General features: G+C 35.5%; 1 protein-coding gene across 1 annotated transcript in view; it reads left to right on the top strand.

The window, feature by feature from the left end:
- The window catches only part of LOC100662733 (glutamate decarboxylase 1-like), an 80,268-nt gene extending 75,138 nt beyond the window's left edge, over positions 1–5,130 (top strand). The window contains exons 14-15 of the mRNA XM_064293211.1: positions 1,623–1,712; positions 4,957–5,130. Of these exons, the coding sequence (XP_064149281.1) occupies positions 1,623–1,712; positions 4,957–5,130 (264 nt within the window). The remainder of the gene's footprint in view (positions 1–1,622; positions 1,713–4,956) is intronic.
- The last annotated feature ends 10,627 nt before the right edge of the window (positions 5,131–15,757 follow it).

Here is a 15,757-nt window from a genome sequence, read left to right as displayed (position 1 = left end):
TAATACTTTGAGAGAATTTTAAAAGTAGTCATAACAATTATTATAAATATTTTACTGTAGCTAAGTTCAAGTAAGTTGGGTTTTAAAGCTCTTTTCATTTAAGTTTTGTGTCTTTTAAGCTAAGGTTTCGAAAGATAAGTTGATTATTCAATCTTTTAATTTTTAAAACAATGTAAGCTATTTGGTTACAATTGCTTTCTTGATTTCTCTGGCACTGAATCTAGAGTGGCTGCATTCCTCCTAGCTTTTTTTTTATTGAATGTTAGAGGTTTCCTGGATAGTGGACGATTAGAGAAGACAGGCTTTAAATTATATGATAGCCTTGGATAAGTCATTATATAAAACCAAAAAAACCAAACCTGTTGCCATGGAGTTGATTCCAACTCATAGTGACCCGAGCCAATAGGACAGAGTAGGACTGCCCTATAGGGTTTCCAAGGAGCGGCTGGTGGATTCGAACCAACAATCTTTTGGTTAGCAGCTGAGCTCTTAACCACTGTGCCACCAGGGCTCCTTATAGGCACTAAATAGATATTAGTGAAAAATCTGAGATAGTTGCTATCATTATCTCCTTCCCCCCTTTAAGGCCAGTCAACCATTCACTGGGAGGGGTTAACTTATGCTATTAAGAGTAACTATTAGGAAACAAAGATGCTTTGTCTATCTTCAAAATGTCTCTACCTTACCATTTTATTACCTTAATCTTTGCTAGTTTCTTTCGGTCTTAAGTGGAAACCTGAAATAAAGGAGTTTTTTGTTTTGTTTTTAATACTACACGTTCTCTAATCGTTCATTTTTCTCTGTGAAATAAGTTTTGATAGTTGATTTAAGTAAAGTTCTCTTTTATTCTTTGTCTTTGTGGATGACGTCCAGTTTTTCAAGCCAGAAACCTTGAATTCATCCTGAAAATCTAGCACTGATCATCACGCTTCAATTCTCTCTCTTGAAAATCTCAGGAATGTGAACACTCAGTCTACACTCACGGCCATTGCTTTGGTGAAGCCGCCTCTCCCCTCCTCCCTGAACTACTATAACATGCTGTTTACTAATAATCTCACCTCTTCCGTTCTGATTGCCTCTAAACAATTGTCCATACTTAAAGCCGAGTGAAGTTTCTCTCGTATAAAACTGGTGTTATCATTCTTTTGTTTAAAATACTTCAAGGAATGATCATGGATAGCTGAAGATCTTTGAGGATCTTCTGAAGAGGTATTAAAATTATCAAGAACTATGATAGGATAGGAGCCCTGGTGGAGTAGTGGTTAAGAGCTCAGCAGCTAACCAAAAGGCTGGCGGTTCAAATCCACCAGCCGCTCCTTGGAAACCCTATGGGGCAGTTCTACTCTGTCCTACAGGGTCACTATGAGTCGGAATCTACTTGGCAATGAGTTTTTTTTGTTTGTTTGTTTTTTAATGATAGAGGTTTTAGAGACTAGGCACTCTCTACAAACTGTGGCCATTTCTTTTTATCTGTATCCAGTATCTGCCATTTACTGGGTCCTGGATAATTATTTGTTAAATATATTAAAAAATTAAATTGATTAAAATATTTCTGAAATAAGTCACTAAAGAATTAAGTTGGGCTTTAAGGATTACTTGTAAAATTTTTATCTTTGATTTAGCCTGAGTTCACCAATGTCTGCTTCTGGTACTTACCACCAAGACTTAAACATATCCCAAAAGGTTTTGAAAGAGATCAAGAACTCCAAAAGGTAAGGGGTGTGTGTGTTTGGTTGTGGTGTTTTTAATGTCAATTTTGCCTTTTACATAATGTGATCGATTACTTTGTTTAGTGGATAATTAGCCTGGTCATCATTTGTATATTAAAGATATTTATTGAGTGTCTAATATGTACTCAACTGACCTTTTATACTTTGGTTAATTCATTCACTAATTAATATTTGCCAGGTGTTCCAATAAGAGCTAGGAGTGTAACTACTCAACATTCTAACTGGGGACTCAATAGATGGTCCTGGGTAGAATGGGAGAAATTTTTTAACAAAACTCAAATACCTAAAAAAAAAGGCCAGAGTTAGCGGACTGGTAGAGACTGGATGAACCCCTGATGTTATTGCCCTTTAAACTTAGAACTCAAACCACTTCCAGAGGTCACCTTTCAATCAAATGCTAGACTATCCCATAAAATACATAATACCATATATAAGTACTGTGTTCCTCTAAATAATCATCTAAATTAAACCGAATGGTAAATATTTTCCCCGTACCAAAGATGAAAAGGTAAGGGTGGGTAAGGAAGCTAGATTAAGGGAAACAGAACAATGAGAATGGAAAGAATGAGAATGCTGATACAGTGTGAAAAAATGTAACCAAGTTCATTGAATAATTTGTACAGAAATTGTTAAAAGGAAAACCTAATTTGCTTTGTAAACTTTTACTAAACACATGCACATACGCACACACACACACAAGAGCTAGGAGTATAAATTGAGTAAGGTAGAATCCCTGTCTACAGGCTAAATTCCTTGGCTAGAAGGTTTAGTGGGAGGGAAGGCAAGAATATAAATTACTGTAATTCTGAAGAGCAATAGAAGAGTTACTTAGGAAAGTTATTAAATTTGAAATACTTATCATAAGGTCACTTGAACAAGAATCTGAGCAAAAGATATTTTATACCTTCACACACCCATAAAAAATACTGAAAAAATAATCAAAATGAAAGTCATTAACAATAGGAGCATTTCATCTTTTCCTGAATGATATAAAGAGGACATCAGTCCCACTACACGGTATTTAGCACATATATTTATTATACATTTTTAACCTCTCTTAAGCATGCAACCCATATATTCATTTTATGATATTACCAGCACTTTCTGAGTCATACCAATATTACAACCATTTACTTATCTTAGGTCATTTGATGCCCTAGAATAAGCTGAGCACAGACTATCTGATATGTTTAAGGGCATCAGCTTTTTATATTATCAGTAAATTTTGCTGGGCTCCTAAGTCATTAAAAAATTAGGGGTTTACTTTTCTCTGTTTTGTTTTTCTTTTTTTTTTTTTGGTTTTTGCTTTTCACAATACTCCCTATTTAAATATTTCATAGTTTGAACAAATATGAAGTGAAGCTCTTAATTTTTTTTAATGTATAATTTTTTAAAAATGTGTAAGGAGCCCTGGTGGTGCAGTGGTTAAGCGCTCGGCTACTAGCTGAAAGGTCGGCAGTTGGAACCCACCAGCTGTTCCACAGGAGGAAGATGTGGCAGTCTGCCTCCTTAAAGACTGCCAAAAAACCAAACCCCCTGCCGTCGAGTTGATTCCTTTTCATAGCAACCCTATAGGACAGAGAACTGCCCCATAGTTTCCAAGTAGTGCCTGGTGAATTCCAACTGCTGAGCTTTTGGTTAGCAGCCCTAGCTCATAACTACTACCCCTTAAAGATTAAAAACCCAAAAACCAAAACCATTGCCATCGAGTCAATTTCGACTCATAGCCACCCTAAAGGCCAGAGCAGAACTGCCCCATAGGGTTTCCAAGGAGCACCTGATGGATTTGAACTGCCAACGTTTTGGTTAGCAGCCAAGCTCTTGACCACTACACCACCAGGGTTTCCCCTTAAAGATTATAGCCTTGGAAAACCTGTGCGACAGTTCTATTCTGTCCTGTAGGGTTGCTGTGGGTCGGAATCAACTTGATAGCAATGGGTTTGGTTTCTAGTTTTTATAAGCATGATCGTCCGCTAGGGTAACTACCATCAGCTGACAATAGGTGAGGGGCTTATTTGCACTGACTTTACCAGCTGGCTCCTTGAGGCCCACATAACCCACTTACCACAGAGCTATCCCTCTCAGGGCCCTGCACTTTTTCCTGGACAGAGGGTAAGGGCGGGGGTTGTGGGACAACTTCTGACAAATACTGCAGACAATAACTAACAGTTACTTTATGGTTGTGTTGATTAATTAGAAATCGTGAGGGATATCAAATGGTAACGAAATAAAAGGTATAAATAAACATATCTTTTTTTTGCTTCTACACTGCTGTTATACAAAGATATAAAGGAAAATCAAATAATGGATGGCATCTGTAGATTCAAAGGTAAACCGTGTACAGAAACAGAAGGGTCAGGGAAAAGTATCAGGAAAAAGAACATAATGAGTAGTCATAGAGCGTCGCGCTCTGGCTTTTCCAAGGTACCAGTGCCACTTGCGCTAGAATAATAGCTTAAGAATGTACTAATGTGTCACAATGAGGAGCCCTGGTGGCACAGTGGTTAAAGCGCTCAGCTGCTAACCAAAGGTGGGCAGTTTGAACTCACTAGCCGCTCCACGGGAGAAAGATGTGGCAGTCTGCTTCCATAAAGATTTACAGCCTGGGAAACCCTCTAGGGCAGTTCTACTCTGTCCTGTATGGTCACTATGAGTTGGAATTGACTCAGCGGCAGGGGGTTTGGTTTTTTGGTAATGTGCCACAGTGCCACATGCATGGTATAGTTTTAGGAGATATACAGGACAATTAGACAGAGCTTGTCTCTGCGAAGTTTACCAAAAACAAAAACAAACTGCTTTGCTGCAAAACAGTGACCTTGGAGAAAAACTCAAGATGTATTGCGATAATTCAGATGCTGCAAGTTACAATCTAAAGTATGCTACTATTGTTCCATTCCTTATTTCATTTTAAGTCTTTCCCAGGCACTTCTATTATTTGTATTGCCATGTAAATACAAGCAGCTACCACATGACTTCCTTTAATGCATTCTAGCAGATGTACATGACTATGAGTTTGGTAATCACGAATCATGGAGTAACAGGAGGTGCAGTGTGAATACAGATCGTAGTGCTTCTCCGTACAAAACCACTTCTTAAAAATTATCCCTGACAACTTTAAATTGTCTGCAGTTTACTTCTAGCTAAAGATAGTTATGTAGCCATATACAAAATGGAAGAGTATTTACTTGTAAAATTTATTTTTAATAATATTTATGTTTACACACAGATTGCTCCAAAGATTAAAGCTCTGATGATAGAAGAAGGCTCAGCCATGATAAGCTACCAGCCATGTGGGGACAAAGTAAATTTTTTCCGAATGGTCTTTTCAAATCCTGCCACCACGCAAACAGATGTTGACTATCTTATTGAGGAAATTGAAAGGCTTGGGAAGGATTTATGACGCTTCAATTTGAGTACCAAATGTAAACACCAACTGTAAACAATCTATTGCTAGACATAACAAGAAATGGACACTATAAATGGAATCCTCTCTTTTACAACTTTTAATTCTCTTTATGTGCACGTGTGTTGTTAGCTGCCATCCACTTGAACCCTGATTCAGGGCAGCCCTGTGCATAATGGAATGAAATGCTGCCTGATTCTTTTCCATACCCAGGATCAGGGTTTTTGTTGATTTTCTGGAAGTAGACCTCCAAGCCTCCTTTCTTCCTAGTCCATCTCAGTCTGGAAGCTCCACTGAAACCCATTCAGGATGATAGCAACACTCAAGCCTCCACTTAGAGAGGGATGGTGGCTGCACATGAGGTGCCCTGGACAGGACGCAGACCGAGGTCTCTTACATAAAAGATGAGAATTCTACCACTGAACCACAACTACACACATACATGTGCACACACACACATACGTATATACGGATAAGTTCATTTATGCATCTGTTATTTTCATTTGTTCAATAGTACATTATTGAGCACCTGTTAAATGGTTCAATGTCAGGTACTTTCCTTGGTGTGCTTAGGATTCATCAGTAAATAAAATAGACAAAAATTTGTCCCCTTGTAAAGAGAGGAGAAATTCTATTGTGGACATTCAGTAACTTAACATAGATGTATATGCTTGAATTAATTAAATAAAGACTTCCTCAACTGAAATCCTTTTCAGTATCATAGTAGTATTTTGTTTCTGTCAAAAATAAAATAGCCCAGAAGATATTTCTCTTTATCAAATATTTAGGATATCCAAAATGTTCCATATCTTGGAGTAGAGAGTAAGAGAAAGAAATGGCGAAGGCTGACATATTTTCCTTTTGATCCTTGACTTTTTATCTAGCAGTGGCTATAGCTCATACCTAGCTTCTATGCATTGATTTAACTCTTTTTTTCCTACGATATGATCTTTACCGACTCCAAAGATCAACAGCAGTGACACCCTTTTACAATTCTCCAAAAGTACATTAGCCATATTTCACAAAATGGAATAATATAGCTCTCTATTGATGATATGTTTAGAATTTTTCAGGTCCATTTTTGAGATACATAATAGCTAAAGCTAATTGAGCACTTACTATGTATCAGATGTTATGCTAAGCATCTTACCTTGCATCATCCATTGACTTCTTTACTAATATCATATTTTAAATGGTTTATTACCTCCATTTTGTGAATGATGATCTAAGGTTTAAAGAGTTTAAATAACATCTAGTTTAAATAATACATATAACATGATGCTGCTGATAAGTAATGACACCAAAACTTGAACCTAGCCAGGTTCTTGAATGTGTATGATGAAGAATCTGCCAAATGCCTTGCTACAATTTATGTACACAACAGTCAGTTAAGCCATTTGTCAAATCATTTCACTCAAGCAGGTCTCTTTCCTTCTCTTTTAGTAGGAATAGTACCAATGCCCATCTCAAAGTGTTGTTGGGAGTATAATAAATTAGGTCAAATATTTTTTAAAGTATGAGTCACTTTATATGTGTTAATTTTTCATATTTAATTTTCTCCCGTGTCAAACAGAGTCAAGAAAAAGGGAAAAAAATTAAATAAAAATGAAGCTCTGTATCATTGGTTTCATCTTTATTAATCACTCAGAGTACAGCCAGGTATTGCCATGGTTTTTCGTTACAGGGGACATTATACCATTCTGTTTTCCAAGGTATGTTGCCTTCAATTGAGTTGAATGTGTGAGAATTTCTATATTTTAGAAATAAAACAGTGGACTGGAATAGAGATTCTTTTCCATTATTTTTCTACCAAATAAAGAAGACATTTCATGCCCAAAGTTTTTCTCAGAGGAAACGTAAAATTGATTATCCTATTGACTTTGATAGTTTATGTCTATGTGAAATATAGGGAATAGCAGGTTCATTACCAAAGTGCTGTGTATCCCTTGATAAGAATTACTGCTGTAGACAGGACGGGCCGTCTGAATGCGGCCTGGATCATCAGACTTAGAGACATAAATCTTTCTCTTCCTATGTAACATAGATGATTGCCTTTTTTTATCATTATATAAAGGTTATCAAACACAGATTAAACATTTCCTTTTTTTAAAAGTGAACCTGAAGTTTCTTTGTCCCTAAATCTGCGATTTTAAGTTTTGGTTTTATTCCTTAATAAACACTTTCAAATAAGAATGTAATGAATCCTAACAAGATTTTTGATTATGTGGGTTATATGGACTAGTTAAAATACTGCTTTCTTCCACTACCAATGTGATTAATTAAGGCACATACATTTTTCAGAGTTTCTAGAAATCTACACACAGATTTATTCAACAGTCTCCTGTTAAACCCAAGGAATCTAACAAGAACTGTTCCCTCTATTATTGTGACGTTTGCAACATTTTCACTTGTTGGGATACTGTTCTGTATGTTGCCGAAAATCTGTTTATAACATTTAAATTACAGAAAGGAAAATATTCATTAACCTATGTCATTCCCTTCCCACTTAAACTTGGATTTTTTTTTTTTTTTTTAATTTCACAGTCACCCATAATTATTTTACCCACATTATATTTAACCTTTGTTCCCACCATTATGCTCTCTCAATCAAGGATTTGGCACTAGCTCTGTATTTCATGAAATAATGTTTTTTTTTGCCATCTAGAAGTTATATGAATTCTATAAAAAGTGTGCCTTTCTTGTTGCTACAAGACTTTAGCTTAGTATAAAAATTCTCAAAGGACTTTTACTACTTTTTTTTTCTTTTTAACTTTTGAAGGCCCTATTACAATATATTTTTAACATTATAAATAACATTCATTTAACCAACAGAGATTGGGGTCCAGAGAAACTGGACATGTTATCTAACACACACGTGCTATTAATATCACAATTTTAAAGACTACATATGCAAGCTTTAAAGGTTCTTTTTTTGAAGTAGTCCTCTTCTTCAAAACTCATGTTCTTTCTAATTTGCCATTATGCCTTTCCATGTGTAAAGGAGTAGGTAGATTAAAAAAAAAAAAAACTATAAAACTAAAACCAAACCTGTTGCCATTGAACAAATTTCAACTCATAGGGACCCTATAGGACAAAGTAGGACTGCCCCATAAGGTTTCCAGTAGCAGTTGATAGATTTGAATCGCTGACCTTTTGGTCAGCAGCCACGCTCTCAATGGCTGCACCACTAAGGCTGAAATATGACCTGGAGTATTTATGTATATATAAAAAATATATATATACACAATTACATACATATATACATATACAATTATGTCTATCACTAGATTGAGAGTTCTTGAGGTCAGACTCTTATATAAATCTGTGTTTAGCATTATAATAAAGGCAAAGAAAGATATGGAAAGGTAGGCCAGATAAATTCCTCTGAGCAGGGAATTTGAGAGACCTCCATGGAAGAAACATTTAATCTGGGCTTGGAAATAGGAGTAGAAACTTGGCAGATAGTGGCAGCTAGAAAGGTATAATCTGGAGCTATTCAAAGAAGAAAAATGTAAAGCTTATGAATCTATTACTCAAGTTAAAAATATTTCAGATAATTTGACAAAACTAAAAAAAAAATTTTTTTAGCTACCTTTCAATTTCACCTTGGTCCTAGAATTGGCACAAACAGTTTGTGCTATACTACTAACCTGAAGGGAGCCCTGGTGGTGCAATGGTTAAGTGCTCAGCTGCCTACCAAAATGTTAGTGGTTCAAACTCACATAGTAGCTCCACAGGAGAAAGACCTAGCAATCTCCTCCCAGAAGCTTAGAAAATCCTATGGGGTAGCTCTATTGTCATATGGGATTGCTGTAAATCAGAATCGACTCGATGGTACACAACACAACATTACCCTAAAGTTGGGTGTTCAAACCCAACCAGAAGCACTATAAAAGAGGCCTGGTGATCTGCTTCTACAAATATCACAGCCACAAAAACTCTAAGCAACAGTTCTACTCTGTAACACTTGGGGCTGCCATGGGTTGGAATCGACTCAGCAGGAATGGGTTTGGTATTGGTTTTAAGTGTAAAGAAACACCATTTCTCTAATAAAGCGACCGGGTTTCATTAGAAAGATATAACATTAAGCTAGAAGGAAGAGACATATCCGTATCAGGTAAAAACATTTTATAAGAATTTCAACCATGAATTATCCTTAATCCATGGTCTGTTTGTCTGCCTGTTACATTATCTCGCCCCGTGATCTCAGCATCTACAAGTCCAGGATAATATAAAGAAGAAGTTATTTCTGTGGATCCTGCTCCCTGTGTTTACCAACATAAAAAGATCTATGAAGAAATTCATGAGAGACCAGAGCATTTTTTTGACTCAGCAAGAAACAATGTGGATCAGACAATGAATGCTACATTTGCTGAGATTGGTCTGTGTTCCCAGGCAGACCTCATCATCTTGGCCTCAGAGACCTTGTAGTAAAACAGATTGGAACTGACCCGTGGTCTCTCACATTTCCTTTCAGCAACACTGCAATCCTTTCTGAGACCATTTTACCACTATAGTCACCTGGGAATATTTTATGACACATTTAATCTTTCTTAGATAGAAAACTCAGTATTTCCAAGTCTTAGCTTTCCTATTCCTTTCTGTCAAATCCTTAAGTGTAAATAGAAGTAGAAACAAAGCAACACATTCACTGGAAAACCTAATGCGACTTCACCCACAAGGCATAGGGGAGATGAAGCTAAGGTTTATGTCTTTCACACAATTCTGAGCATTATCCTGCTTACACCACTGAGGCAAGCCATAGCTAAATTACCCTTGTTTTTTTTTTTAGTCCAGATCTAGTGGTATGACATAATTCATAGTTTGTGTTCATTCCCTTTGCCCAGATCACGTAACTCAGGAATAATTGACATAATTGAAGGTGCAATCATCTCATTCAACACAGTTAACTTTAGCACACGTATTACATTTCTGTGATTTATGAATGACTTTGAAAATCAACATGACTCAGCCCCTCTCAAATTCTATGGATTGATCATGGTTTAATTATAGCAAATTCATTCAGCAACTGTGTTACAAATTAAAATTTCCTTTGAACAGATGATTTACTCTGACTGTTAAATGACTCTATATTGAAATGTTAAATACCTCCAGGAAGATGACAAAGGTTTGAAAATGTCAATTGTATAGAGTTGTTTTATAGCCTTGTTAAATTTTGTCTTTTATTTTTCCTTTGATTTCTAAAATGCATAAATATTTCTGTGATTTTTTTCCCCTTAAGTAAGAGGAGCCATTTTTGCATATTATGCTTTTAATTCTTTAGTTGCCTTTCCCTCATAAACTGCAGGCGCCTGTAAGGTTAGAACCAAAAAAAAAATGAAACTGGTTTCTACCGAGTGGATTCCAACTCATAGAGACCCTGTAGGACAGAGTAGAACTGCCCCATAGGGTTTCAAAGGAGTGGCTGGTGGATTTGAACTGCTGATCTTTGGGTTAGAAGCCGAGCTCTTAACCACTGCCCCACCAGGGTTCCCTCTAAGGTAGAGACTTGCCTAATTGAACTTTGTGATGGCAGAACTTGACCGAGGACCTGGCATATGGCAGACACTACTAGGGGCTGGATTGTTTTATTGATTGATTCACATATTCATAACTTCCTACAAAAATGCACATAATCGAAGAGATCATGGATAATTGAAAATAGATTTCAGGGACACGGCTAACTGTTACTACTTACTTATGACATTTAAAACTTATTTTGAAAACCACAGAATTTTAAGTTTTTATCTGTTTCCCAGGAATGGTATATGCCTCATAGATTTATCAGATTTAAAATTGGCATAGGAAAAATCTATGTCCAAATATTGAGACATTATATTCAAATGAATCAACTTTCATATATTTCTTTCTTAATATCTTAAAACAAAATTCTTGCACTATCTTAGTTCAAATCAACAGCATGACATTCAGAGCTACTAAAGGCAATAGCTGTTCAAAGGAAGACTGATGATTTAAAAGTATTTAACAATGATATATGATCAATATGCAAAAATCAATTGTATTTCTATATACTAGCAATGAGCCATCTGACAACTCAATTAAGAAAACCATTCAGCTTACAAGAACATTGAAGAGAATAAAATACTTGGGAATTAATTTAACAAAAGAAATGCAAGACTTGTACACTGAAAGCTACAAAGCATCGTTGAAAGAAATTAAAGATCTAAATACATGAAAAGTCATCCTATGTTCATGGGTTGGAAGAATTAATATTGTTAAAATGGCAATACTCCCAAATTGATCCACATATTTAATGCAATCTCTATCAAAATCCCAGCAGCTTTTTTTTTTTTTTGCAAAAATTGACAAGTTGATCCTAAAATTTATATGGAAACATAAGAGGCTCAGAATAGTCAAAACAATCTTGAAAAAGAAAAACAAAGTTGAAAGACATACTCTCTGATTTCAAAACTTAATACAAAGCTACAGTAATCAAGACAATGAGGTACTGGGATAAGGGCAAACATATAGAAGAATACAATAGAACGGTAGGCTGGAAAACAAGCCCTTACACTTATGGTCAATTGATTTTTGACAAGGGCACCAAGACAATTCATTGGAATTTAAAAAGAATAGTCTTTTGACAAATGATACTGGGACAACTGGCTAGGCACATGCAAAAGAATAAAGTAGGGCCCTGACCTCATATCATACACAAAAATCAACTCATAATGGATAAAATACTTAAATATGAGGTAAAACTATGAAATTCTTAGAAGAAAACATAAAAATATATCTTAATGACTTTAGGTTAAGCAATTATTTCTTAGATATCACCAAAAGCACAAATAGCAAAAGACAAAAAACAGATAAATCAGATCATATCAAATTTAAAAACTTTCGTACTTCATACGACACGTAAAGGAAATGGAAAGACAAACCACACCACAGCAGAAAATATTTGCAAATCATATATCCAATAAGAGACTGATGTCCAGAATATAAAAAGAACACTTTTAGTTGAATAATATAAAGACATATAACCCAAATAAAAATGGGCAAGGGACTTGAACAGACTTTTCACAGAAGAAGATATGCAAATTGCAAGACTTACTACAAACATTACTATTTACTACATTAATCAAAATAGCGTGGTATTGGTAAAAGGATAGACCCATAGATCGGTGGAACAGAATAAATAGCCCATAAATATATCTGCACAATAAAATAAATTGATTTTTGACAAAGGAGAAAAGATACATTGATGAAGAAAAGATAGTCTTTTGAGGAAATGGTACAAAAAATAATAATCTTGACCCACAACTCAAATATCATGCAAAAATTGACTGAAATGGATCACAGACCTACATGTCAAATGTACCTCTATAAAACTTGCAGAAGAAAAACTCTTTGTGTTAGGAAAAGAGTTCTTTGATGCGGCACCAAAAGTAGAATCCATAAAAGGAAAAAGTGATAAATTGGGCTGTACCAAAATTAAAAACTTTTTCTCCTTGAAAGATGCTGTCAAGAGAATGAGAAGACAAGCCACAGACTGGAAGAAAATATTTTGCACATCACATTTCTGACAAAAAAACTCTCAAAACTCAACAATAAGAAAAAAACAACATAGTTTAAAAAAAAATGGGCAAAACATCTGAACAGACACTTCACCAAAGAAGATGTATGGATGACAGATAAGCATCTGAAATATGCTCTCCAAAGTTATTCTTTAGTATAACATGTATAAAAACAACAGTGAGATATCACTGAAAACTTATTAGAATGACAAAAAAAAAAAAAAAGGAAGTACCAAGAACTGGCAATGATGCAGACCAACTGTAACTCTTAGACACTGCTGGTGGGAATGTAAAATAGTACAGTCAAATGGGAAATAGTTTGACATTTTCTAGTGAAGTTAAACATGTACTTAACCATATGACTTAGCCAATCCTACTTCTTATTTACCAAAGTATTGCCTACTTAAGTATTTACCTAAAAGAAATAAAAACTTATGTTCTATTTCAACTCACACCAACTCTATAGGACAGAGTAGAGCTGCCCCATAGGATTTCCAAGGAGCAGCTGGTGGATTCAAACTGCCAACCTCTTGGTTAGCCGTCAAACCCTTAACCGTTGGTGCCACCAAGGATTTACCTAAGAGAAATAAACACTTACGTTCACTTAGATCCTGCATATAAATGTTTATAGTAGCTTTATTCCTTATAACCAAAAACTGGAACAACCTAGATATTTTTCAACTGGTAGGTGGATAAACAAACTGTGGTACCTATCCTGTTGTATACACTCAGAGAGAAAGAACAAACTATTGGTTCATGCAACAACATAGATGTGCCTCAAGTACATTTTGCTAAATTAGACACAAAAGATTATGTATTGGATGATTCCATTGATATGACATTCTGAAACAGGCAAAAATTATAGGGACAGAGAACAGATCAGCAGCTGCCAGGGCTTGAAGGTTGGGGAGGAGGATTAGGGGTTGGCTCTAAAGGGACAGCATGTGGGAATTTTAGGGGTGATCAGTCTACTCTGTGTCATGACTGTGGTGGTATACACATTACTCTATGCCTTTGTCAAAACCCATACAAATGTATACCACAAAGAGTAAAGTTTTTACTATTTGTAATTTTAAAAATTACAAAAAAATTAGAGCAAAATAGCAATACTTTGTCCTATAGGGTTGCTATAGTGGCTGCAACAATGGGCTCAAGCACAGCAACAATTGTGAGGATGGTGCAGGACTGGACAGTGTTTTGTTCTGTTGTGCATAGGGTCACTATGAGGTGGAACTGACTCAATGGCACCTAACAACAATGACAACATAGTGTCTCTATGAGTCAGGATCAACTCGATGGCAATGAGTTCGCTTTCTTTGGTTTTTGTTCTAGGTTGTGCTCTCCCTTCCTCTGAGTCATAGGATGATATGATCCAACCAGAGATAATTAGGAATTACAAAATACAATACGCCCTTAAAAAAAAAAATTATCCTGGCACTATGTTACTGAATTTTTTACTATTCACAGTGCTTGTTAATAGTTATTTTAAAATGTGTACTAATTGTGGCTAATAACATAAATGGACTTTATGTTTGCTATGTTCTACAGGCGGGGACTTTAAGATGCCAAAATTCTAAAATCTAAAAATTCTTTATGGACTCATCTAACAAATAATATGGGTTTTAGATGCTATTTCCATTATATTTGGAGCAAAGTCATCTGTGTTTACTTCCATCTCTAAGAATGAAATTTTACTATGGTCTATTGGTATACAGATATTCCTTCATTGTAGAATCATTAATGGTGAGATAAAAGGAGACAGATCATTGACTTGAACTTGCTCTTTAGATGTAAGTCAAGGAAAGACAGAGAGAGAAAGAATTTTGTAAATATAACATGCAAAGAACTGCCCTATTAAAAGAGCCTTATTTTTTTATAATTAGAGCTGCATATAAAACTTTGCATTTACTTTAGCAGAAGATCTTAAATATGAGAATAACACTGAATCACAAAAATTTGGGAGAAATCAGTGTTTAATAGCATTAATTTCATGGGATTCTGATTGATTCTTTCCAAGCAAAGGAAAATACAGAAGTTTATATCATATTTTCTCTCATCAATAATGAATGACTGATCATTCAGTGGGTCTTCTCTCTACATGACAACAGAATTGTGGAAATAGAGAAATGATGAATTATGGCTCTTTAGAAACTCAATTATATGTTTGGTAGTGTGATGCAGTTAATAAAAAATTATTGTGCAGTATGTTGCTCCATAAGGCTCAGTTTGAGTTCTCCTTCAGAGAGTAAGTTGTCTTCCTAACCATCCCATCAATTGTTATGCTATCAAGCCCTGTTATGTTATCAAGCCCTGGAGAATCATTTGTTCTTGATCCAAAGATCCACATAGACTAGTGTTTCTTTAGACCACATAAATTTCCACAATGATATCCACTGTGTACCCAGTACACAATTATTATTAGGTTGAAAGCTTTTCTGAAGCTTGTTCATCTGCAGCAGAGAAGAAAATTCTTGTTCAACTGGCCCCTGAAGACAATCATCAGAACTATGAATTCTAACTCTATGTATCCTCACTGCAGATATTGATTATCCATGGAAATTTTTTTCCCAGATCATTTTTCCATTTATAATAAGTACTTCTTATATTCAGATGGACTATTAGCTCCATAAGGGCAGGGACTATCTCAGGAATACTACATTGAAAGCAATGCCAATGACATGGTGTCAAGTATACAATGAATACTCGTGTACTGATATTTGATAGGACTGAATGCACTACATTGAAATGATAAGCTTGGTGATCTGGCACTCTTGCTGGGCAGTTACCTCTTGTTGGCCAGGGAAGATGTCTTATTCTATTCCTGGCAAATAATGATGGTGCAATGATACTTAATATATCAATGAGTATCATGTACTCAGATGTGCCAAGGTAATGCTTCAGGGTTTTGATAATATTATATGATGGTAGAGTTTAGTATTGTTCTCAAAATTCTTTTGTCATCTTCCTGCTCATAGTGAGGAAGAGAAATGGTAGAGAAGGAGTACAGAATAATCTCACAGAAAGAACATGTTGTTGTTGTTAGGTGCCATCTAGTCGATTTTGATTCATAGCAGCCCCATGTGACA

This window comes from Loxodonta africana, chromosome 11 (assembly GCF_030014295.1).
Source record: "Loxodonta africana isolate mLoxAfr1 chromosome 11, mLoxAfr1.hap2, whole genome shotgun sequence".
Lineage (NCBI taxonomy): Eukaryota > Metazoa > Chordata > Mammalia > Proboscidea > Elephantidae > Loxodonta > Loxodonta africana.
The sequence above is the reverse complement of the archived record's forward strand: the minus strand, read 5'-3'. Positions and strand labels throughout refer to the sequence as shown.